We start from the raw sequence: 26,670 nt of genomic DNA on the forward strand, positions 1-26,670 counted from the left end.
AGCTCAGCAACAAAACAGAGATAGTTTAATTGATAACCCACAAAGAGAGTCCATGGCAGTGATTGCAGGATGAGCCACAGGTGGTTGAAGGAGAAGAACTCTGATGAGCTCCTACGGGCCCAAAGAGCATGCAAGCAAGACCATGTCAGACTCATGCCACCCTGGGCATTAAGTCTTTGAACTGCTTCCCTCAGGGGAAGACTGAGATCCACGAAGACCTCTACCAGGAGCCTCTCAGCAGAAGCGGATTCCCTCTAAAACAGCTGAACTATTCTGTACGGAAAAGTCACTCTACACCATAAACCTCGAATGTTGCATTATCTTCTGGTATATCACGTGCTTATCTGTTACTTTCCCTACTCCCTACGGCCACTTTCACATATTACGGTGTGTTGACATTTTACATAGTTTACTAACTCTAGTTTTAATTTTCTGGTGACTCATATATTTCATACACTTCACTCTCTGCCTTAAAGTTTGTTTATTTCAATTTGTGTCTGTAATGAACTTATAGCCCAAACACTACTGAAATCTGGAGTTCAAACATTTCTTTGAAATGACTAGTGTCATATTTTTAATCCCACAAATATTTCTTTTTTCATAATATTAGCCAAATTGTTAAAAATCTCTTAGAATCCACATTGAAATGATTTCTGCTTGTAACCCTGTGCCCAACAGGAAGACATAAACCACTGACGTGCCCTTATTGAGCAAGAGCCATAAAAACCATTTATTGCCCTTGAGAACATATTTACAGCTTGAACACGTATGGGATCCAATATCCAACTGTACACAGCAAATCAAAACTCTTGCTCCACTGGAGCTCCTTCAAACGTCTGAACAGCAAAATGTTGTGCTTGGAGGTGAAATGAGGTGTTGGACTTAAATACGAACGGCAACCAGGATGATGACATCGGTGTTGGGCTCGGTGTGGCTGTCAGCGGCCGTCTATCTGGTGTTTACCCCCGAGTGTGTTGGAGGCTGTTTAAGCGAGGAGTTTAACTGCTCTCAAGGATCATGTGTGTCTGAAGATTGTGTGTGTGACTTCACTGACAACTGTGGAGATGGCAGTGACGAGGAAAACTGTGAGTAAAGCAAAAGAATATACATCTAATATTTGAAAAGCTGAATGACATTAAAGACGTGAAAAGCAAAAGGAGGTGATAAAGAGTCGGTAAAACAGAAATAAATCCGGCAAAAAATTAAAAGATTATAGATATTTTACAGTGCTGCTGGTTATGAAAGCATGGAAAGAAAATTGCCTGTTTCTGCTGATGGATGTAATTGGTGAATAAATGTGAATACCCATAATGTGGCATAATGGTATTTTCAAAAAAACATTTTCAGCTGAACTGAACAACACACTCTTTCATACTCAGAAATGACTGCAGCTGATTTAAAAGACCTTCAAGTGGACAAGATAAAAGATGCTTGAAATATAGATACATGATTTCTGTATGATCTCATCTGAGGCTATTTAGTGTTCATTTCCCACTTACATATTGGAAAGTAGTTTCACGATTTCCTTCCCTTTTGAAGTTTAAAAAGCCCTGTTGGCATTTAGCAGGAGAGTGTTTTATGTTTAAAAATTCAAGAAAAAGAATTTTATCTTTATATATACAATTCATGTATGTAATGTCACAGTCCTGCCCCTCGTTAAATATTTGCCACGATCACAGCAAAGAACCTGCTGAATCATAAATTGTAGGTCGCAACAATCTCAGAAAGGTCTGAAATCCTGAAGGAAATGACGTGAGCTTTGTTTGAAATTCCTCCCTACTATTCCCTATATAACATACATTAACTAGTTCACTCAGAAGTGAGCAGTCAACTACTTTGTACACTTAAAAAATGTGTCATATTGTGTCATCACTAATGTGTATAACAGTATTTTTCTAATCTCTGAGTCAAGGAGCATTGCACTGTTGGATCGTGCACAGTGCACGTACTTTTGTTCTTCCAGTGTGGCTGCCTTGAGTCCACCAGTGGACAGATTTACACACTCGACATTCGGACACTACTACAAATGGCAAACACACCACAGCATATATGAGCAGGGAGAGACATTGAACACAGCCTTAGTCTGTCCTCTTTCTCACTCACCTGCCTCATACACATACACTTAGTCAGCTTCTCCCAGTTCTTTTGTTCTAGCTTCCCCGATTTTCATCCGAACTCCACTCTGCTCGCTCCCCTGCTCTGCTCCAGCTCATTAGGGACACTATACAAGCTCCCAGCCTCCACATACACATTGTCAGATTGTGAATCAAGCTTTGTCTTATGGCTCTCCAGAGTTCCCTTTGCTCTGGCTGCTGTCTGGCTTTGTCTTCCCCAATGTATGTCTTCAGTATGCCTGTCCCGAGACTGAACTTAGTGACTTAATTGTTTTCTCTGTCTCAGCCTGGCTGGTTTCCCTCTATGTCTTCCCAGTTACTGTTTACCTGCTTTAAGTTACCACAGGTTTGCCTGCCATGTATGATGCTAGAAAACACTTGCCTAACCTGACCAGGTCCCTAAGCGGTTGAGAGAGCTTGCTTGCTCACTCACCTGATAACCTTAAAAAGCTTTTAATTTAACACTGTGTGATACGTTGCTTTGCTCAGCTCTTGATCCAACTACCAAGCTATATCTACCTGTGCTGTGGTCAGCCATCTTGTCTGCCACAAAAGCTTTGTGATGTTTCATACACCCTTGAATGCAAATGTGCAATAAAAAATGGTTTGGAATGTGGAGTTAAGTAGTAATATTTAAAAAATTAGACAAATATTTAAACAGGCACTATTTCTTAAAAACTAAATTTTGAATGGGTTGGAAACATACCAAAAGCACAATTTATATTCTATGTGTACGTATCAGCATCTCCTACTTTAAACATGGGAATAGGCAAAAGTACAACAGGGTTCTGTGAAGACATTGTGTCAGATATTGTGGCACAATTCCTTTTAAAATACAACAGTATTATTACTAAAGCTTTATAGCCCCTCTTTGCACATTTGGCTATAAGTCAAAAAGAATCTTAAAATGGAAACCCATTCAGTCTTTGAGCTGTTCTGAGCTGATGAATCTTTATGGTGTGTGAAGCCCACAGCCTAATCCCCAAACACAGATTTATGGTGAAATATATTTCAGACTGAAAAAACTAAAACGTTAGTGAACAAGCAGTCAGTGAAAGTGTAAATGTGTTTTCTTTGGAAGGTTCTGAATATAAAATGTGCAGCTTCGAGGAGGGACTTTGTAACTTGACCCAGAGCTCAGAGACATTTTCTGAATGGTCCAGAACCATCGAGGTCCGAGGACTCAATCATGACCACAACTACTTATCAGGTTTGAGCAGCTGACATTGGCCCCAAAGGGCATAGTGCACCATCTACTGTAAATACACCTGTATTGGTTTTGTTCATACGCACCCGCCTAATAATCTATCTCTTCCTCAGCATATTTCCTGTCCCTTATAACTGTTGTTGGAAACAGAACCGCAGCAGTTCTGTACAGTCCTGTATTCCTGCCCACTCAGACTTGCCAGGTAACACATTCTCCCGATCAGCTGTAAACAAAGCCAAAAGTACCAAAAACATGATGGCAATGATTATATCTTCTGCACATTTTCATTCAACAGATGAGTTTTTATTATTATGTTGGGGGGACACGTGGTGATCTTCAGGTTCTGGTTCAGTCTCTGGGTCAGAGCGCAGTTATGTGGAAACTGTCCGAACAACCACAGGTGGAAACATGGCTGCAGATAGTGATTCGGTTTTCCAGTCATGACAGTTTTCAGGTCTGTAACACTCACAGTGTAGCATTAAAATGTTATACTGTCTAATTATACTATATAAACTGTGTTGTGATATTACTGTCAATACTGTACATCCATGGATGATTGAGAAAAAAGAGTCCACGAGCACTTGTTCTTGGTTGCAAACATGACTGCTGGAAGAAGGTGATTTTAGCCACAAGTTGCTACTTTGGGCAGAAGTTGACCTGAGAGGAATTACGTTCCACTTATGCATTTGTTTGATGACTTTATGTAGTTATTATTTGCATATTAAGAGTTTGGCATGAAAATGACGAGGAGCTTATAACAGAAAACTGTTACAAGTTGAACTTCACAGTACGAAATACAGAAAACTAGTAAATCTATAAAGAAAATTGAGTGGCCGCTATTTAGATAATTGTTAAAGTAATTTTTAATGCAGAATGCCAAATATTCCATTCTCATTTTTTAAATTGTTTTTATGCAGCAAATTACTGTGTACAAAAATGTTGTTTAAAATTCAGTATATTAATTTTACAACCCCAATTCCCAAAAAGTTTTATTTACTTGTAAATAAAAACAGAATGCGATGCTTTGCAAATCTCATCAACCTAAATTTTATTCACAATAGAATTTATTCACAATAGAATATCAGATATCAGATAATATCAGACATTTTATCATTTCATGGTAAATATTAGCTCATAATGAATTTGATGGCAGTGACACATCTCAAAAAAGTTGAAAGAGGGGCAACAAAGGGCTGGAAAAGTAATTGCCAAGAAAAAGTGGAGGAGCATTTGACAACTAATTAGATCAATCGGCAACAGGTCAGTAACATGACTGGGTATAAAAGGTGCATTTCAGAGAGACATAACAGTTAAAACGAGCTTCACTACAGGAGCTTTTTTTGTGCACTGAGAAGTTCCTGACCTCAGTAGACCCTTCAGAGACCATATGGAGCCCTCTGAACCTTCCACTTGTGTCCTTCTGATATTGTCAGACATGTCCTATCACCCTTTTCCCTTCACTGGCTTCACCATCTGCCAGCCCAGTTTCATAAGAGAAGTAAAGATACTGTAGGTCAACTCTGCAACTTTCACTTTCCCCTCTATTTATCTTCTTGTCTTGAAGGCAGTTTGGTGAAGTAGGTTTTTATTTCTCACTGTTTACCTAATGATCTAATCACTTTCCCCTAATCAAGTTTAGACTTCCTAAGAGTTGATATTTTGGAAAGCTTTATTTTGATTTGGGTATATATATTTAAAAAATATTCCACTTGGCCCACAGCTAGAAACAGATAACAGAAACTCTCATCTACTTGTAGAGCTGCTACTGCTACTCACTAACTGATTCTGAATATAAAAAATACAACTTTTTCCTAAAAGCCAGGCTACGCTGTCTGGATCAGATAAACACTTTGGTCTGAAATCCAAAATAAACAATTATGTACACTCACACTTGTATTGCCTCAAAGTTTAGTTTATTGTGTTTGAGTACATTTTCCAAATCCAGTTGTTATCATTTGTAAAAATCAGCCATAAATGAAGGGTTCTAAATGTCCACTGTTGTAGATAAAGCTGTTCTGTGGACTTTGATCAGTGAATGTGTGATATTTGTGTTGGAAAGCACCATGACAGCCACAGTGATGTTAGTAATACTAGCAATGGGGCTGTATGTACTGTAGGCCTTGTATGGACTGTAATGTTCTCCAGAAGAATAAAGTCACTGATTTAATGACCCCCTGACCTGTACTGTAGCACCACCAGCAGGTCAGATGTTCACCTACCATACCAAAAATCTGCCACACTGATTCCAAACATTTGCCCATTCAGACATTCATAGATCCTAATGACTTTGGCCTTTTGATGTATCTAAATGTACTATTTTTGCTTTTCATTAAAATGTCTAAATGACAACTAATGGATTGACATGAATTTTGATACACACAGTGTAATCATTTTAATGGAATTAAAATGATTAATGGAGTATTTATATAAAGCATTTTGTAACATCAGTTGCAAAACTACAGAAATAATTTAGTATTTTAATAGTTTTCCTATATTACCAGCTACCATAATCATTTTTGCACTGTCACTGTAAGCATACTGAAGTTAGCAATTAGTTCAAAACAGTGCTGTGCCTCACAGGTCTGCTAGAAAGACTGTGACCTCACTTGTTTTCTGATGGGGGAGTCACATTGATCTAACACAGGCAGCATACAACACTTACTGTACTGCATATTTAGATGCTTACACACATTTGCAGCCTGCATGCAGTTGAAAATACAGAACGATGTTCAAACGTCTGTAAATGATAAAATAAAGATTTTCTGTGTGTCTACCAGGTGATTATTCAAGGGGAACTTTCAGCCGACAGTGACGTCTCTGATGTCCTGGCCATCGATGATCTGTCCTTCAGTCCTGACTGTAGGAGTCAGCCTGGTAGTGCTACCATTAATACCATCCACACAGATGGAACAAGTTTAGACTCTTGCCTTTTAAAACATTGCCACTGTCATAACCTGGCTCATAGGCCATGAGAAAAATGGAAAAGGACAGAAAAACGAAAATTAATTAGTTAAATCATTAAAGCATGTGATGTGTTAGTAAGCCCGGATCCCAGGTTCTCCAAATCTAATCTGTATCTCACACATGAACACACAGACACACCCATGCATTCTGAACTGGGCTATCACGCCGTGCATAAACAGAGCTCCACAAACTTATTTTGAATACTGATATCAGGAGGAAGGCACTAAAGGACTGATTGATAACAGACAGATTGAATCATTAAAATAGTGCTTACTGCACATTTTGCTGTGCTGAATATGGAGCCATCACGGCCACAGTGCTGCAGTGTTCTTCCTGCAGCTCAGTGGTGAATATGATACAGCTGAACATGTTGGCTGGTGGCCTTTAAAAAAGGGCCCGTCCTGTTGACATTTTGGATAGAATTTAGATTTTTAGCTGCATGCACAAATCATAGCATCTTTACACTTGCTGCCCTTCGGGTTTAACAGCTCTTTCTTCCTCTGGTGAAACATCAAGGCCACTCTGTTTGTCAAGTGGAGGAAGAATTAATTACACTATGTGGTTTGAATTTGATGCCAGTGTTCAGAGCCAAAGCTCTTGAAAAGCAGGCAAGGTTAAAATTAGTATGTGTGTACAAAACTATATTTATCTCACTTCTCCTAAATGAATGGAAAAATTATTCAAGATTGAAGTTAAGTACAGTGTTAAATACAAGCAAAGAAGACTGCAACCAGTGTAGCAGAGTATGTGGATGACACATTTCAGTGTCACCTTGCCACCTGTCTCCTGTTCCCAAGAAGTTTCAGAAAACATAAACCAAAAACTGAACAAAACCTCAAGAGATAGTAGTAAAGCAACTCTGGATTCTTCCTACCAGCAGCCCTGTTTATGACTACATTATTTTTTATTGTCATATCAAAAGTCCTCGAGAAATTACCAATAGTCTCCCATTAAAATTACACTTCACTGCCCACTGCTTTACTTCTAAGACATGGTTTAATATGCATGACATGCCAGAATCGATGGGCCTATAGCTGTCTAACCAAAAAGGCTAAACAGTAACCAGATTGGATGACTAAGGAGAAACTAAAAACAAGCAGAGTAAACTAAATGGCTAAATCAGGCTTAATGCAATAAGGCTACAACACAAAAACAGACTGAATGAACTATATAAAAAGGTAAATGTCAACTTGGCCAGGTGGATAATAAGACTAGCTCAGAACTGGGCAGGGGGACAAAGCAAATCACCCATGGAGTGGGCACTGCGAATGGTGAAACTAAATTTGGGGCTGGCAGAGCCCAAAAAACTGGAACCCAAACATATAGAGAACAACAGCAAATGTGCAACTCAGTGAATCGGGAGATAAAATTCAATTCAATTCAACTTTATTTTTATAGCGCCAATTCACAACAAAGTCATCTCAAGGCACTTTACAGAATAAAGTCAAGACTATAAAGATGTATAGAGCAAGAATCTACACACGAAGAAGAGACCGAACGACTTAACATAAAGTCAGAGTGAAAAGAGTGGCTCAAAGTAGGACAGACAGCGTGACCCAGAGACAGTGAGCAAAAGAACCAATTAGAAAGCAGACAGAGTGAATTAGAAAACCGAAAAGGAAAACCAGTGAAATAGACAGGGGAAGTACACATGGGGTGAACGACAGATACAACACTAAAACTGTGATAACCAGATGAAACAAGGAGAAGATCATGACACTAGAAAATTGTTTTGATATGTGGCCCACATCTAGTATTGTCACTTACAGAGGACTCCTTATTTTCTGATGTCCCTTATTGTTCCCACATTTGAATTATGGGATCACATCACAGCAATTAAATAGACATATGCACTGTCAAAAATATGAAGCCATTTAACACTGGACGGTGCGCGAAAATAAGACTAAAACATCTTATTGTAATTTGTTTCCTGCTGAAGTTTTATGCGTCTTTCACAACTCAGTTATCATTCGTTACACATCTGAAGTCGAGGCCGTTTTCATGTCTGAATATTAATAATAATAATTTTGGAAATAAAATGACCACCACCAACTTTATTACAGATATTATTTGATATTACTAACTGGCCTGTACTTTGAGATTCTTTGGTCTAACTCTAATTTTTTTCACCTCTTTAAGTTAAGTGAGTTAGGCAGACAGGTAAATGATGTTCATTTTAAACATAGAATAAATAGAAAGGTGTTGTACACATATAAAAAACTGTAATTATCTCTTTCAGCCGTTTAGAGTTTGTCCCAAGAGCGTTTTTTAATGATAAAATCAAACAGTATAAACTTTTTGTATCAGGTGGGGCTACATCTGATTTGCCTTGTAACTAAATACTGTAGTTTCTTCATATTATATGAATCTGTCATCTTTGGTTCCTGTGGCAGAGACCAGTGTTTGCCCTCCCTCATGGTTTGCCTGTCACAGTGGGGAGTGTATCGAGGAAACCAAGATGTGTGACTTCACCCCAGATTGTCCCAGAGGAGAGGATGAATCCAGCTGCCGTAAGCACTTTTTTTTGTGAAGTAACAGAATCAATGCACATGTCATTAGTTAATTTAGTTTTTCCTATTGTGTACTCTCAATACTTTTTGACTTTAAACAGTGTTTTGAATGTAATTGAACGTACTGCAGAAACAAAAGACTCACATTATGTATTTATGATTTCACGATTTTCGATTTTAATTGTATTTCTTGAACTTCAATTCTGAGATATAAATGTTTCTGTTGTTTCTGTTTTGTTGGCATGACACTATACAGTACCGTAGATACCCACGGAGTTTCAGAACCAGAGAAATATCAAAAATCTCATTATTTGAGCACTTGATCACTTAGTCTTAACTTTATTTAATAAATTCTCTCACTTTGCCCATTCAGCTCATCGGTGTGACTTTGAAGGTGGTTCTTGTGGCTGGTATGAGTTCACCCCTGGCGATGGCTTTGACTGGGTCAGGGGCTCATCTTTGGAGGTTTCTCCAGAATATCAAGGGCACCCGCCACCTTTGGACCACTCTACAAACAGCACTGAAGGTAGTACAGTAGCAGAGCCACAATTTGCCCTGTGCATCATCAGCCATTGGTATTTTAATAGAATTGTGATGATCTGTTGAGAAAATGCTAATGTGTCTGGGGTCTTTGATCATAAATAACTGGCAAAAGATTTTATTATCTGCAGTTTAAATCAATGTTTTGTCGGAAGGACAGAAATTCCCAAGGCTGTGTTTTTTTGAGAGCTAAGCACTTTACAGAGAAATGCTTTCTCAGCCATCTAACTAATGGAAAAGAAATCATCGTATGTTGTATCCATTCTGCATAATAACACAACATCATTCACTGATATACACTGTACTACTGTATGTGCACTTTGAAACCCCATCTGTCCCATGGTGTGTTTATGCAATGCAACACTACTATATGTGCCTCATTTGATCTTTATACTTTACTCCAAATATTACATTTACTTCTTCAGCACCTAGATTTGATAAGGAATATTTTGCAGGGTGATTTACATGCAGATTTCTTTTCGTTTCTTTTTTTTTTTTTTGCAGCACCATCTGTTGTTTTTGCTCTGTATATTGTGCTGTGTTCACAACATACAGAGCAGATTTGGAGGCAGCAAACTGAAGTCTGCGTTATGCATCCTGGTGGGAGCGTCTGTTTGAAGAATTACAAAATGTGACTGTGACCATTCAAAGGCTTATCTAGTTAGCAACAATGTGAAGGCGTGTGGTGGTGTTCACACGGTGCTGATTTGGCAGTTAGGTACTTAAATGTGAGCCAAGAAAATATTCGAACTCTTATCACACCGCCACTTCACACACCACAGCATTAGTCAGGAAGGATTCATACTGTCTACACCGCTTCTGTTAGCTTTACCAAACAAGTATTATAAGTAAGTGCTAATATTCCATGTTAGTCACTACACAATCATTATATTCTAGCTTCTGAATGCTGCAGTGGGCAGTGGAGGGATAGTTGGAAAGAAAGCAGAGCTACTGCTCTTGAGGACTGGAGTTGATCGCCCCTGGCTGAGGTGATGTGGCCATGGTTTGCCCCACCTAAAGATTAAGATAAATGTACTTGTCTTTTTAATTGTTATCTGCAATTGTGAAATTTCGTCATTAAGATGACGAAGCATTAACCGAAGCAGCAGCTATGAGATAAAAGCTTTTGACTCTAATGAGTTTTACTGTACATGACTTGGTGTAGTTAATCTGACTTTGAATCTAAACATCAAATAAGAAGAAGAAGGTAAAATCAGCCAGGAAAAAAGGCCACATACAGTCACATTAATTTGATGTTGCAGCTTTATCAGGTCACATAAAATGTAATCGAGATTTGAATCCTCGACTGACAATTATGTTACTACATCAAATTATTTAGAACATTTACGCCACAAAACAAACATCTCAATCCACATCAATCAGACACGTACGATCAAATTCACTCAAAAAAAAGATCAACGTCATAAACGTACTGATATTACAAGTACACATAAAAACAGCTGGGATTGTTTTTTTTTAAATACCCGTCTTATCACAATTATTAACATTTCAACAATCCTGGTGTTATGTAAGTTCACCTTTTACCACCAGAGTGAAAACTTGGTGAAACTTGGTTTGTTTACTTTTGTGACATTAAATGGTCTTTTGCACATCACTGCTGCACAAAGCTGCTATTTGCACATTTGCACTCTGCTGACAAGCCAATTGCCATTGTCCCTATGGCCTGGCAATGTTGCCTTGACAACTGGAGACAACAAAGTTTATTGCATGCCCAACAAGTCTTAAGACACACTTGAAGTTGTACAGAAATCCCAGAGGGAGAGATATTTCTAAATAGATTAATTTGACCTATCTGGCGACAAAAACAATGTGTGAAGGCCTTTAGCTGAATAATAAATGGGCTTCTCGACTGGCTGCTTCCGCAACAGTTTTACCATTTTTAAAGGTGACTCACTGACTGTCTGGCAGCACAAACAGAAGGTTTGAATATTAATTGTTGTCTCACTCACTGCAGGCCACTTCATGTTTATACTGAAAAACAGCAGCAGTCTTATTCCGAGCGCTGTTCTCCGTGGACCCTGGTTCCAACAGTCAGCCTCAGGCTGCACCATGATCTTCTGGTGAGACCCTGGTCCCCATGCTACCAACCTTCACTTCTCTGGACATTTTAAAGTTGTTCAACACACATTTCATCATGCCCAACTTTATTCTATTTGTAAATTCACTAACAATTTGACACCTTGCCAGCTCTTATTTCTCTACCTGTTTTTCTTTAATTCCGTCTCACCTCTGCCCATTAATTCCCCTCTGTCAGCTCAGTTCTCTCCTATTTTATAGTTAAAGACAATAAGAAACACATCTAAATCTGTCATGTTTTTATAGTGTTATGGGCCCTAAAAGTTTATGTGAAATGACAAATTGTATTTCTCCACTGGGTGATTGCAAAGCTACTCCTGCATTTAAAGTGCTGGAGATTTCATGTATTACATTTTTCTACATACTAAGCTAAATTCTGTGATATATTTAGTAAGCATGTGCATTGTCTGAAGAGGAATCTGTGATTTAAAGTATGTGGTGTAAAGATTCCATATTTTGCTGTTATTAAAGTTGTTAATGGTCACCTCTGACTAATTTCATGTAGGCATTATAACTCAGGTGTATCCGTGGGTGCTGCAGACATGTACCTTCGGATCCAAGGAGTCCAAAACAACACGGTCATATGGAGAACATTGTACGACCAGGGAACCCATTGGAACCAGGTCAGAGTGCAGTTGGGACGCATCACCCAGCCCTTCCAGATCACTCTGGCTAAGATCAGCCTTGGTGTGTTTGATGGGATCTCTGCCTTGGATGATGTTACTTTTGAAAACTGTTCGATTCCCCCTGCAGTGGCAGAGTGTCCCCCACGCACACATTTCCACTGCACTCAGACTAAAGCATGTGTGGAGTATCTGCAGAGCTGTGACCTTGTGGATGACTGTGGGGATGGTTCGGATGAGGAGGGATGTTGTGAGTGTCTCTGATGGTTACAAAGTTTTATTGATCATGATACTAATGATACCAATATTAAAATCTGAAAAAACTAGATGGGAGACTCTATTTGTGGACATGACTTTCAACTAAACTTAGGCCCCACAGCTAGACACTTCTTTTTTAAATTTGTTTGTAGGTTGTAATACATTAAACCCAACAAAACAAAACCAAAAACTGTATTGCGTTTTACAAGTGTAGTTATATTTGATTTGCGAATTTTATACATTGTTACTCAAAAATATGAAATTGGTAATAATACCTTCACCTCCAGCACATACATGATAATTTGGCATAAAAGTCAATAGTCCTGTTAATAAATTACATATTATATAACCAAACCCCTCCAATTCTACTGCATAGTGAGTCTTGCTATCATGGCAATTATAGCTGCCAGATAATCTAGTAGGAAAAAAAGGAAATACTCCAGTACTTATCTACATAATTGCATTTAATTGCAGTAGCTGAGTAAAGGTAATTAGTTTTGCCCACCCAATTGTTTCTATTTGTCCTTCTGAAGCTTACATTACACTATAATTGTAATTTAGTTGAGTGTAGCAGTCACTGAAGCTTTATGTTGTTGCTCTTTTCTGGTGCAGCTGAATATAATTTCCTGTCATCTCTCACAGCCTCAGAGCTGCAGTGTGACTTTGAGCACGGACTCTGCGGCTGGCAACAGGAGCAGAGTGGAGGCGATGTGTTTGACTGGACCCGCCTCAAAGGCCCCACTCCAACCTTCAACACAGGGCCCTGGAAGGACCACACACTGGGCACCACATATGGCTACTATCTTTACATTGAGTCATCTTTCCCCCAGGAGTTTAAGGACACGGCTGTGCTACTGAGCAGAGTCTTCCAGCCCACTAACCAGGGCGGCCAAAACGCCTCAAGCTCCCGCCACCATTGTGTTTTTCGCTTCCATTACCACATGTTTGGGTCACATGTGTTCTGCCTGGCAGTGTACCTCAGGACCACGGCCACAGGCCGCGGTCATATGCTGTGGGTTCGATATGGAGACCAAGGAAACCTATGGCACAGGAAAACTCTCTACCTCAACAGTGCTCGTCCTTTTCAGGTAACTAATCGAAGGATGAGGTTTAATGCCCCACACACCGTTTTTAAGTGAGTGTTTAGGCATCTGAATCTTTCAAACATCTACTTTGTATTCAATTATCCTATTTTGATTTCATTTCTTTGAAACATGCACCGTAGAGAAACCTGGTTATTCAAATGCATTTTCACATGATTCTGATTTTTTCCAGCTTTCTAATCACATCCATCAGATTAGGTTCACGTCCTTAGTCATCATAAATATTGCTTTTGGACCCAATCCTTTACAGTGGAAGGATCTCTGACTGCAAAACTTTCCCGCTGAATAAACAGTAATGAAGCATGAGAGCAACAATAGTATTTATCGTATGCAATACTGTCATCACTTGTACTTTTGTAAGAGTGTTTAGACTGCCATTGTTAATCATTTTAGATTTTCTTTAGCTGATAAAAATCCTAATTGGCCTAACCGGGTTTCTGGAAACAGGAGGCAAAGCTTCTTGTATGAGGGTTATATGGGCACAGCATGAACGGAATTCTTTGGAAGTGTGCACGCTTGCTGCAAGAGTCTCTGCATCTTTTATCATCTGATCAGATGAGACCAATTCTTACAAAAGACAGTTTTCTCATATACAGCATATATCTTTTTTATTTTTTTGCATTCCTTAAAAATCAAACCATTGGTCTGGAAGAAAAGATAATTACTTTAGCTTTGGAGCATGGAATGAGAACTTTTTTTGTTCTGTAAAAGTTGCAATAAGTAACATGAGTTGAATTATGGACTTATACACATACAAGTATAATAAAGATTCATAACATGGAAGGAAATGGAAAATAATACATCTTAAAGCTTTTACTTTACATGGATGCAACATATAGTACATGCTCTTGATAATTATTCAGTACCGGTAAAGCTTAATCTTAGTTTAAACACTTGAACATCAGTGCAGTCATATCACATCCTGCACTGAATCATTTGCATTCAGTTCTCCAGAATAATCAAAGACCCACAGACATGAGCATCAGGTAAACAGGTCCCCAGTAGACACAATGAAATGCTAGTGAAGCAATGAGTCTCTATTTAAGAGTGCACTCCAGCGTTGCATGATGGAGATCTATCTAATAGCTTTACTGCTCGACATCGATCCCTCAAGATGGAAGTTCTGTTGTCATTACTCATGAGCAAGTATTACTTGACAGGCAGTTAAAGACTTTTCCTCCATTATGGCATTGAATACAGGCCCCCTGTTTGTCAAGTTAATCGACTGCAGAAGGGGTAAAAGTGAAAAAAGAGAGAGTGATGAATTAAATCCAGATTTGGACTGGCAAATGTCTGATTTATTTGCTCACATAGTGGGCATAGAGCCATGAAATCACAAATCATAATTATTGGACATCAGGACTAAAAATGTAGTCCGTTTGAAATTACACTGATATTTAATGCGACCAACAATTTGCAATCTTCGGTGTTGAGAGTGTCTGAGCTTGAGTTAGGAGTAATAAAATATATGCAAAACCGGCAACAAACTGTATCGCATGAAATCTAATTACATTGTTTTCAAAGCAGCAAGAAGAAATGGCTGATTATGAGAAAGATGTTTCAAACTGTGTTTTCGAAACACGGTTACTCGAATCTTGCTAACGTGTCATGTGAGAATCCTACAGTAAATACTCACATGGTGCCTCTTGCAGATAAACATTTAAAAGGCTTTACTTGTTTATTAGATATGCCTTATTCTGCAGTGCACATATGTACTGGCCTGATAACAGTGACAGAAACATCAGAAGCTGAAAAATTATATATATATATTTTTTTACTTTTGGGGTTCAAGAGTTTTTTTTTTTGTTGTTTTTTAGGCCAATGACACTTTATCCATGTTCTTTATTTTTAAATTATGTTTCACTTCTTGGCAACGACACCGTGTCAACAGCCCAGATGGCAGCTGACGCAACTTATCTGAAGCAATCTTTTTACCAGCCAATGGTTTGTTGCATTGGAAAGCTGTGAAAAAACTGAAAAACTAAAATAATGAGTCTACTACTGGCATGACAGAATGCAAACAATCCAATAAAACTTGTTTTTTTGTTTTCTATGTGAATCGCTATTAAACATCAGTCCAATCTAGACAGACGGAGGACAAGGTGTAATTATTAGTCAGTACTCATACCAGTGCTCTTCATTGAATTACATGCATTTTTCTGTTTAACTGGATACACTCATAATGCAGGGGTTTTACTAAAAAATATAATTTCACATGTAAAATTCATTGTGATATTAGTAAACGATGTTTGCATGTATTTGGCTTTGAGAAACCTCAATCCTTACATGCATTTATAGTTGCCACAATAGAGCAACACACATTTCGAGTCTTTTATTAGTGCACTGTTGTGTGGTATTGTTCAATCTCTGGTGTCCAACAACTCCTGAGAAAACAAAATTGTTTTGGGGTTTTTCTCCACTAGTAGCGAGCCACCTGCTAACTCAAACAATGACCAGGGCATTGGTGACTTTAAAATGTATGACCCGAAAAGTAGTAAAGGTTGTATTGAACAATATGAACTTATTTAATCTGGCATTTGATTTAAAGTTTCCTTTTGCTTCAGAACAATCCACCTTAATCAATTTCTGGCCACGTGAGTGTCCACAAAGTATCAAGTTAGCTGAAACGAAAAAACCAAGCATGCACACAGTTTTATTGTTAAGGCCAATGTTTTACAGTTGAGTTAACATTACTTAAAACATAAAGGAGGCAGTCATTGGTACAGGACGTGTAGGTGAAATATTCACTCCCATCCTTTCTATTCTAGTGGCCAACTCTGGTTCTGGTTCAAGTGTTCGTTAAAAGTGATATTCACATGAGTTTATTTTCACTTTCTCTTTTGCCAGATTTTGATAGAGGGCACAGTAGGAGATGACTTCAATGGAGACATTGCTATTGATGACCTTTCCTTCCTTGACTGTGAGCCATATGAAGGTAAATGACTGTGCCATAACAGAAAATATGACCATATTGTGGTAGTGTTTTATACCATCTCTTGTTCTAGGAGAGCTCCCCACAAATTCCACAGTGCCTGCAGTGACCACACCGACCCCCACTGTCCAGCCCCACAGCTGCCCTGATGGAGAGTTTGTATGTGGGGCACCACGGGAGTGTGTTCCCATGACCAAAGTGTGTGACTTCAGACATGATTGTTCTGATGGCTCGGATGAAATACATTGTGGTAAAATGTTATGTTCTTCTTTCAGTAACAGTCACAAAATATGAAATGGCACCAATTCTAATTTCTCTGGGCATGAAATGTGACCTAACACCTGACTCCAGTTGACGTTTAGTGAGTGACTTTAGAACCATGTCGTTACCATTACATCTGTCAGCATTACATTGTATGTTTTTACATCTTTTTAAAACACATTTAATTATTTTTGGATTTGCAAAGATATGTGTGTAATTGCTCCTTTTTCTATTGTGAGTGATGGAGATTGAGGGATTATTTACTATATTTAATAGGTGTGCTCAATAATGCTTGTGTTTTTTATCCGCTAAGAAATATTGTGTTTGTTGATATTTCTGAATTTGGTGAAGGCCAGATCACATTTCATGACCAATTTATGCAGAATACCAGGAAATTTCAAACATTGCCATTGCTTGTTTCTTGCAATCACAAAGCACTTTGATTGTAATTTTTGTGTGTTTTTTTGATTTTGTTTTCCCATTTCCCCATTTCATCTTTTATCTTTCGGCATTTTTCCTCTTGCCTACTAATTAATATCTTTATCTTTCTCCAGTGAGGAAACTGTGTGATTTTGAAGGTGGTGACACTTGTGGTTGGATGAGTATTAACCCTTGCTTAGTCCCAATCCATGCGTTTCGTTGGTCACCTGACCAAGGGGAAAGCATTCATGATGGAGAGCAGTACCATCGTCCTATTAATGACCACACTCTGTGAGTATCAACAAAACCAATTATGTTGATAGTTTTAGTCAATTAACTGTTTGTTCAATACATTAGCTATGTAATTTCTTTCAGTATTTCTGACATATTGAAAGGGAAAGTATTATTTTATTTGAAACAAAATAAGAAGACTCACCGTCACTTTCATTCATATCACACACATGTGTGAAGTCTACCTAACCTACTTATATAACCAATAGTATGAGCTCAAATTTAAAATATATCAAATGGCAAATAATCCTCTGTCCCTAAAATATTCACACATGCAGAAATGCAAAAATACAAACAAGGAGGGAAAGATTAAACTAGTTCATAGTCATTAATTAGTTGCAATTTCTATTCTTATGCCTTTTTTTTTTACTTTATCAAAACATTCAGAGCAGGAAATATACCTTGAGGCTAAGTGAGTATTGCCCCTCTATAATGGACCGACTCTTTGCTGGTTGTCCTTATCTAAGTTTTATTGAGTTGGCGGTGAGACCAGAAAATGCCAGTGCACTTTGACCACTGCATTTCAGCAATTTCTTCCCTCACCCAGACTTCCAGACACTATCTTCTTCTACTGTATAACCTCAGTATCTGGCTGCAACTCTCTCTTCCTCACTCCTACAGCTGCTTTGACTGACTCTTAATCGATAAGGAGTGAGTGAAATGGAGGACACTCTGCCTTATTTAACCCAAAGGGAGCAACACCTCCTATAAGAATTTCATAAAGTGAAGCTAAAGGGGGTGAAGCAGATATGGGCGCGGTGAAGAGCATTTGATGCCACAGATGAAGCCAGTGAATGCAATTACAGCACTACTCACCTTACTGTTGTTTGTATAAAGCTTTATGATTCATATTTAATAACCTGCTGGCTTTTAGTCTAGAGAACAGAGTTTAATGAATACCAACAATCTTAAATAAGCATTTGAAAGATTCCTTCTGTAATGATTATTTTCAGTATCAATGAACCTGTTGGTTAAATTGTGTACACACAGTATTTGGTCAAAACAAAGGTAAAAAAATCTGTTGTTCAACCAGCAGGTCAAAAGCAAGTTTCAGTTTACCATCATGTAAGAAAGTATCACAGCACGTCCTCACAGTTGAGCTGGAATGTTGGGTATTTATGCTTTAAATACATGACTTTCCAAACCTTTCTTCAGGTTGGATACTAGAAACTAAAAACAAAAATGTCTTACTTGAAAGAAAATACATCCAGAGGAACAAAAATATGACACGAGATTTTATCGTTTACATCTACAGATAGCTAATGCAAAGAAAATAGAATGATTAATGTACAGTGTACTGTAAAGAAAAAAATACCAATGGATTTTTCAAAACTGCATTTTAGGAAAAAGAACAAAAAAATACACATCAGTTTTTAACGAAGGAGAAGTGACACATGAGATGTGTGTTTGTGTAACTTCACGTTTCAATATTGTTCATATTTTGTTTACCATAAACCTTCTCAGATCATCAACATCCAGCTACTGTGATGCAGTTTACTCTTCACAGTTTTAGACATTTTGAGGATTTTACTATGAAACTATTCTGTATTCCCCATCATCTGTGACACAGAGGCAGTCCTGAGGGTTGGTACATGTATGCAGACAGTTCAAATGGTGAATATGGTCACATCACTGACCTTTACACACCTGTCATCTCCTCCACTGGACCTCAGTGCACTCTGGTCTTCTGGTATCACATGGTTGGCTTTACCGTGGGATCACTGCAGGTAAAGATGATATTCACACTCAGCAGGAGAACAGCACTCTTTCATTTCTGTACACAGGATTTCTACACTGTTCACTTTTGTTCTCACAATATCTGCAGGTGCTACTGAAGTACAGAAACGTCACTCATGACGTTTGGTCTCAGGCTGGTAACCAAGGCAACAAATGGAGACAAGGGAAAGTGTTTTTAGGGTTATCACACAACTTCCAGGTCTGGAAATGATGTTTTTACATAGATATTCTTTGTAATGCAATACATAACAGATTTAATGTTAAAATCAGGTATGACAATGATTTACATAACACCTCAGTTATTAATTATTTTATATATAAATATTACATAGTTTGTATTGTGTAAAATGTTCAAATAACCTATCAAATGATTAAGCATAAAGTTATTGGGAAATATAAATTAATTTTATCACATTGTATTATATTCCATCCCATAGGCTAAAGAGATTTCTTTCAAACTTCTCAAATTACTCAGGATGATTGTATATGCAAAACAAATATATAGTTTTTTCCCTGACTATTCCAATTACCAATATACCAAATGACTGCATTTGTTGGCAGAAGAATCACCTGTAGATAAATTCAATCAAGCGTAGCTTGTATACGTACACACAGTAAGAACTTTCTTTGACATGGTGTATTGGTTGTGTAGTGGTTGTGATTATTGTGGCTTCTAAACTGGCTGTGAGTTTACTGACATGATAAAAGTGTGAGTGTACCTGTAATGAGAGTTGATCCTAGTTTTGTTGGCCTTTTGTCAGGTAATATTCAGGGCTAAACGAGGGATCAGCTACATGGGTGATGTGGTGATTGATGATATCAGCTTTGCGGACTGCTCCCCTCCTCTTCCTCCAGACCAGCCCTGTACTCCTGAGCAGTATGCTTGTGCAAATGGCCACTGCATCCCTCAGGACAACCTGTGCGATTTCATCAACCACTGTGGGGACAACTCAGATGAGAACTCCTACATCTGCAGTGAGGCTTCTAATATCTGACTGATGACTCAAAGAGAGTCATCAGTCATTAATCTCTTTAAGATTAATTTCTCATAATTGCCTGGATTGATTTTTTGCTTTTATTACTGTCTTTAAGAGGGCTTTAATGGACGCTGCAGTTTTGAATTTGACCTCTGTTCCTGGCGCCAGTGCCGAGAGGATTCTTTTGATTGGCTAATCACAACTGGGAGATCTCCAACAGTTGGCACCGGGCCATCAAGTGACCACACCCTTAGAGACCCCACAGGACATTACCTCTACATGAAGAGCTCTTTTCCGCAGGTAGTCGAAGACACTGCCTGTATTTCAGGCCCCCTGCTCAGCAGAAGGAGCTCTCAGTGCAAGGTAAGATCAGGGGCAAAGGGTAAAAGGGCAGGGGTCAGGGTACAGTTACATGCATCCGTGCTACATCTGCAGTGAGATGATTAGCTATACTGCTCCCCCTGTGTGGCTGCAGGTTATAAATGACATAAAGAAACTGTATAGGTTAATAAAATTTTATGTTATATATAACAACTAATAATGCAGCTGAACAAGTGTTATGTTTAGCTGTAAACTTTGTATTATTTTGATTTAGAATATAACAAAAATCATGTAGATAAATTATTCAGTTAGGAAATATTCTTAAAGAACTGAATGAATCTCATTGGGTTTATTTTACATTGAAACCTTTATAGTTAAAGCTTTCGGCTTGTCCCTTCAGGGGCTGCCACAAGCATGAGTTTTTATCCCTGATGCCCCTTCAGCAACCCCCCCGTTTTGTCCGGGCTCGGGACCGGCACCTGGGGCCACACCTGGTGGGGTAGGATTTGAACCCGTGGCCTTCTGCATCCCAACCCAATACTGTACCACTGAGTCACTAGGCCCCCTAAAGCTTTTTACATACCCACTATCAGGCCAGCTGTTTCCCTGTTACCAGTCTGTTTGCTTCATAAAGCAGAGTAGACTGCATGGTAGGGTTTCAAGCCTGTTACTAATAATGACATGCCTGCATATATAAGCTGCAACTGGACATATATTTTATAGAAAGGTTTTCTCTATTAAGGCAGGTAGCAATCATTTTTGACATTAAAAACGTCTGCCTAAAATGCTTGTCCAAATAAACTGACTGAATTCTTGCTATTAATGTACAGTGAGTTTACATACTTTATCAACATATTCTCATCAGGAATGTGTTGGGGATTAAGGATGTAATTGATTTGTATTAGTGATTACAAATATATTTTTGTTTCACTAATGTGAAAATTTTAGATTATTTTTTCATATAAATGTTGGCAAGACAGCAAATATGTGCATTTCTCAAAATGGTTAAATATACAGTAAGCTTACAACTTCTTTTCTAAAAACAAAACCTTTAGAAATTATTTTAAAAATAAAACCTTATTCATTAACTTGCAACTTAAGTTGAAAATATATAGGTAAGTACAAGTTGAGTGCATATTTACTGTATGTACTTCAATGTGTGTGTCAGTGTGTGTGTGCATGCGTGTGTGTGTGTGTTTCTGCCTAACTGTTGGTGTGATGCTCCACCGGGAACATCTGCTTGATTGACTGCCCAGTTTGCTCGGCACGTCGTGCCTGTCTTATCACATCCCCGACTCGTCAATCAATCACCCAGTCAGCAATAACAACAAAAAAAACACCAATTAAACTGAAGGGAGGGAAGTGAGGAGGAGAGAAGGCTGCACTCTGTCTCCTGAAATGAAGGGTGTAGTTGTGGTGCTGCAGCTCATGAACACGCTTGCATCTGGAGTAAAAAGCTATAAAACATATCAGCGCCTCTGTGCTGTGTGATGAAGAATCAGAATTTCTGCCTGTGTCTCATTAAAGACAGGGGCTTGAGGGAAGGTGCCTTAATCTACTGATATAATTACTTTTTGTGCTCATTCTTCTGGTTTCTGACCAGGGGAAGTTGTGGAAAAAAGGAACTGTAAAAATCAATGGAAACAAAAAATGCATTTGCTGTTTTTAAGAAAGAGAATTTGAATATATTTACAAGACAAAATACAGCAAAAAAAAAAAAAAAACACTGTTAACTTAAAACAAATACGTGAATATGATTCTTATTTTCTGCCCTTTGTGAAGATGCGTTTCTACTTCCACATGTCTGGTGAAGGCATTGGGACCCTTAGGGTGTTCAGGAAAAGTGAAGGAAATCTGCATCTTCTGTTGAACCTGACAGGAGATCAGGGGCATTACTGGCAGGTGAGGGAGATTTCACTAAGCTACACAAAAGACTTCCAGGTTGTGTTTGAGGGAAAAGTTGGCCGAAGTCCAAAGGGCGACATCTGCCTAGATGACATCACTTTCTCGCCAGGATGTCTTCTTGCCTCCACAGCCAGAACAGAGGACAGCACTGCTCCAACTCCTGCAGGTATATACTCAACTTTTAACTGTGCATTTAGTAACTCAATTTATGGTGGGTTATGTTTGGCTTTCTTCCCCCCCACTGTGTTCCCACAAAACCCTAGCTCCTACTTAACCCCCCTTAGACTCCAAACAATGTTGAAAAAAATGACGATTACAATTTATATTTGGCATTATTTTTTGGGACTTCTTAGTATTGCTACCAGGGTCTCCATCACATTACATCTAAATTGGATTTACTATAATCCTAATGTCTTTGAATTGCCTTTGAAAATGTTTCTTCCATTCAAGGGGAACACAGTGCACCTGTGTTGTATGATCAGACCATCACTTTGGCTAACAAATTTAAATATCTCAACAGCTATTGAGTAGATTACTCTGACTTGCACATACATTTAGGATCCCTTCAGCATAATGTTGTCTAATGCTATATGATAAAACAGCTACAAAACTCTTTATGCTCCCATCAACCACACTTTTGTGCTTAGTTGTATTTAATTAATTTTAGCATCCTAACAGGTAAAACTCACATGCTGCACATGGTAAAAATTACACTTGAAACATCAGCCTGTTAGTATTATCACTGTAAGCACCTTAACATGCCAACATTTGCATTCAACTCAATCACTAGATAAAGGCTAAGTTTGCTTGATGGCTTGCTAGGAATGGCCTTTCCCCAACAACTTACAGTATTTCCGCCAGTAACCCGTGAAAGATACGACTTTGATTTTTAAATACCTTCAGAGTTAGCACTGAATCATAAAAACTGCTAATATAAGCCTTTCAAACCCAATGAGACATTGTATGTGGGCACTGCTAATAGATGCCAAGAGTGACCTTTGACAGATTTAGTACAATATAAACTCAAATTTCACAGTAGCAGTTCAGTAGGGTCATGAATAATAACATGATCCTGTGCTTGCTTGCATTGGAGCAATAATGAAAAGCTGGTATATTGGATGCACCCATGAAGGCCAGGCGTGTAGCTGAAACCTATCTTATTATCACTCCTGAAACCAACCCGCCTCTGTCATAATGGGTTTTCCTATGTGAAAGTCATATGACTAGGACAGACGACAAATTGTAAAATAAACACTACTATAGAGCTCTAAGTGCCAAATGTAATAATATTCCTAATTAGGGAATGATTATGTTTATGTAAAAACAATTATATCCTCATGTTGGTAAAAAGCAAGTTTTTCACTGCTGGCATATTAAACTATCTTCTATATTTATAGGTTTGGGAAATTCTGCAACATTTATAATGAAAATCAAACATAACTAAACTAAAAGGCATAAGAAAAAAAAACTGTCATGTCTCAGAGAAACATGGACATGCAATGAAATCTGTCTGTTGTCTCAGGGTACAGTCATAAATGTTTGGGTGTTTAGACAGCTACATTTTAAAAAAAGAAATACTTACAGTATGAACATGTTTCTGGTACCTATTGAAGGGGAACTTCAGAAAGCTCTGAAACACTGGCTTGACTAAGTTCCCATAAAAGATTCGTCGCCATGTGTTTAAGCACTGATTTTAATGAAGCCACATCATTGTCTGTATCCACCAACGTCTCTTCAGCTAATAGTAGTTGTTCTGCATCGTACATTTTGTAAAAAGGGAGCATTTCAAGAAGCAAGACAAAACAACAAGCTCTGATGTATTGCCATTGTCAATGCAGCTATAATTGGCCTATTAAATTTAAAATCTTTCTCTTGTACTAGATGCAGAGGAGAAGGCAAAGCATGTAGATGGTTTGTACTCAGAAAGAGATCAAACCAAGGGTTATCTAACACAGGTCTATGTTCTAATGATTCCTCCCGTTCTTAATTGCATTTAGCATCTCAGCAACAGTTTATCTTGTTGTAGTCTTGTTGTAGTACTCTTCTGCTCTGCTTGATACCACCACGATTACTGTAGAGGTTCAGACAAATGCTCAGACGTTCAGAAGTTTGTTTTTTGTTTTTGTCTTGAGCTGCATGTCAATATTGAAGGCTGCTAAACCAAGTTGTCCATCCATAGATTCTAGTTTTACAGATTGTTTTATCTTTATTTGTGCAGGCATTGAAGTTTTTAGTGGGATGATCGAGGTAAATGCCAAGGAATAACTTTTCACTAAAGAAATACACCTTCTAAAAACCAGAAGTAGAAAGTGATGGGGCATCGAAATTAAGTTCATCCCACCGAGAGAGCTGGGACAAAATGGAAACCTCTGCTTAATATTTTTTAGCAGAAGTAGTAGACATAGAGAAATACTGACAACAGAAACTCTGAACAGTATTTATAGATTCTATACTTATGATGAACGAATAATAACCAGACAAGAGATAACAATGCAGAGGATTCTTGGTCATCTTGTTTTGGGAAAATTGGATGGCTTGCTTTATTTCTCCAAAGTGCTGAAGTAGTAAACAGTGTGAATTATTTCTATTTTTTAATTTAAATCATCTTTACACTAGAGGGCAGTATACCACCCAGGGTAACTGTCAATAAACTGTACAATAAATCAGGCCATTAGGTGCCTGTTAAAGGGGTCACATGTTTGCTTGGAATCAGTTGGGCCGAATGAATTATCCAGCATTTAGTAATGTGAAAAATTGAATATGTAAAATCATTTAAACTGTGCTGGAAAAAGTGCCATGTTATTTGCTTCCCACATCAACTTTACTTTGAAAAGAATCTACCTTCAGTGAGCTCCACAGCAGGCAGTGTGGAAGCCTGGCTTCACAGTTGGGCACCACGGCTTCCTGTGTCCCTTTGTTGGGGCACTTGGCTTCTGGTCCTGTGCATCTGAAGAGGAACAAAGGATTAGGAGGGACTTATTCCTCTTTCTCTCCTTTAATTACAGGGACTCCCCCTCTTCATCATGTCTCATCTCCCTCTCTAACTCTCTCTAAAGCCAAGCACTGACCCTGCAGGAATGCTTTGTGCCAAAAGAAGCAGATTCCAGCCTCTTCCAGCTCTGTTACACTATACACTGATTTTGGCCTATAGCCCAATGCTCTGTTTGCCTGTGTTTCTGCCTGCACATTTTACCCCCACTCCTGAGTTGACCTCTTATCCTCTGATATTTATACTGAATTCTCATCCTACTGTATAATCTGAAGCATAAACGAGTTTTAGTCTAAATAATAGTGTTAACAGAATGCATTGAGAATGCATTCCCTTTTTGGGGAAACTTTGTTCCAAGTCATTTCATAGCAAGATTTCAGGGGCACATACCTTGAGTTTACTATGAACTACATACTTGGCTCATGTAATTGGATTTGATAACAGTTTTAACACAGTCATCAATCCAACAGGAGGCGAACAGGGACAAAAGATTTGTCTGTGGATCCTGTTTTTATGCTAAGCTAGCAAGATGCTGGCTCTACCTTCATAATAACTGCTTAAGTGTGAGAGTGACACATACTTTATATTCTCATCAGCTCGTAGTGAAACAATGATTTTGGTATTTCTCCAACTGTCAAACTATTCCTTTTCTGTAACAGTACGAACAGTCATTTAAATTGATTATCCTTCCTTGACCTCTGTCCCACTTTGTTAAACAATAGGTTCTTGACATGTGCAGCATATAGTACAGTACTTGTCAAAGTATCAACCTACAGTACCTCATCCTTCATAGGACAGTTTAATTTAGCAAAGATACACTCTTAGACACTGGTGTTGCGATAACAGGCAGGGTTTGTTTGAATAATATTTTATGGGTCTTATTTATTTTTATTTCTTTCCAGGATCTTGTCCTTCAGGCTCTCTACCTTGTGATAATGGCCGGTGTTTCACTCCGGGACAAACCTGCGACTTCACAGACAACTGTGGTGATGGCACTGATGAAAAGGATTGTGGGACGTCTTGCTCCTTTGAGGAGGGTCGCTGTGGCTGGAAAAGCTCCCTGGCTGATATCTTTGACTGGACACTTGGCACTGGATCTTTTCAAAGCATTCGGCCTCCATATGATCACACTTTAATGGATGAAAATGGTATATGTTTGCAGTTTCCCTTGATGCAATTCACAAGTCGTTTGTACAAGCTCCATGCTGTGTGAGCAGCCGGAATAACCATGCTCATTGTGCCTTCACTTTCTGGTGGTTTTGGATAAACAAAGGGAACAAAACATTTCCCTTGGGATAAGCATCAGTCGTCGTTGACACTTAGATAAGTAGGTATAGCTAGTAGAAGAATGGACAGACAAGTAATGATTAACATACAGAATATTTACAACAATCAATAGAATGTAGAGTTTCCACATAGCA

The 26,670-nt window shown here is 38.4% G+C and overlaps 1 protein-coding gene across 5 annotated transcripts in view; it reads left to right on the forward strand.

Annotated features, from left to right (window-relative positions):
* The first annotated feature begins 752 nt into the window (after window positions 1–752).
* The window catches only part of malrd1 (MAM and LDL receptor class A domain containing 1), a 45,588-nt gene continuing 19,670 nt past the window's right edge, over window positions 753–26,670 (forward strand). For all 5 annotated transcript variants that reach the window (XM_067486882.1, XM_067486883.1, XM_067486884.1 and 2 more), the window contains exons 1-19: window positions 753–1,085; window positions 3,196–3,324; window positions 3,435–3,523; window positions 3,617–3,775; window positions 6,099–6,195; window positions 8,679–8,795; window positions 9,169–9,321; window positions 11,311–11,416; window positions 11,938–12,305; window positions 12,956–13,401; window positions 16,264–16,351; window positions 16,422–16,598; window positions 17,164–17,320; window positions 18,891–19,047; window positions 19,146–19,256; window positions 19,819–20,032; window positions 20,150–20,397; window positions 22,138–22,426; window positions 26,152–26,397. In XM_067486882.1, coding sequence (XP_067342983.1) covers window positions 905–1,085; window positions 3,196–3,324; window positions 3,435–3,523; window positions 3,617–3,775; window positions 6,099–6,195; window positions 8,679–8,795; window positions 9,169–9,321; window positions 11,311–11,416; window positions 11,938–12,305; window positions 12,956–13,401; window positions 16,264–16,351; window positions 16,422–16,598; window positions 17,164–17,320; window positions 18,891–19,047; window positions 19,146–19,256; window positions 19,819–20,032; window positions 20,150–20,397; window positions 22,138–22,426; window positions 26,152–26,397 — 3,532 coding nt within the window. In that variant the 5' untranslated portion in view covers window positions 753–904. The remainder of the gene's footprint in view (window positions 1,086–3,195; window positions 3,325–3,434; window positions 3,524–3,616; window positions 3,776–6,098; window positions 6,196–8,678; window positions 8,796–9,168; window positions 9,322–11,310; window positions 11,417–11,937; window positions 12,306–12,955; window positions 13,402–16,263; window positions 16,352–16,421; window positions 16,599–17,163; window positions 17,321–18,890; window positions 19,048–19,145; window positions 19,257–19,818; window positions 20,033–20,149; window positions 20,398–22,137; window positions 22,427–26,151; window positions 26,398–26,670) is intronic.

The sequence above is a fragment of the Channa argus genome, chromosome 19 (assembly GCF_033026475.1).
Source record: "Channa argus isolate prfri chromosome 19, Channa argus male v1.0, whole genome shotgun sequence".
Classification (NCBI taxonomy): Eukaryota; Metazoa; Chordata; class Actinopteri; order Anabantiformes; family Channidae; genus Channa; species Channa argus.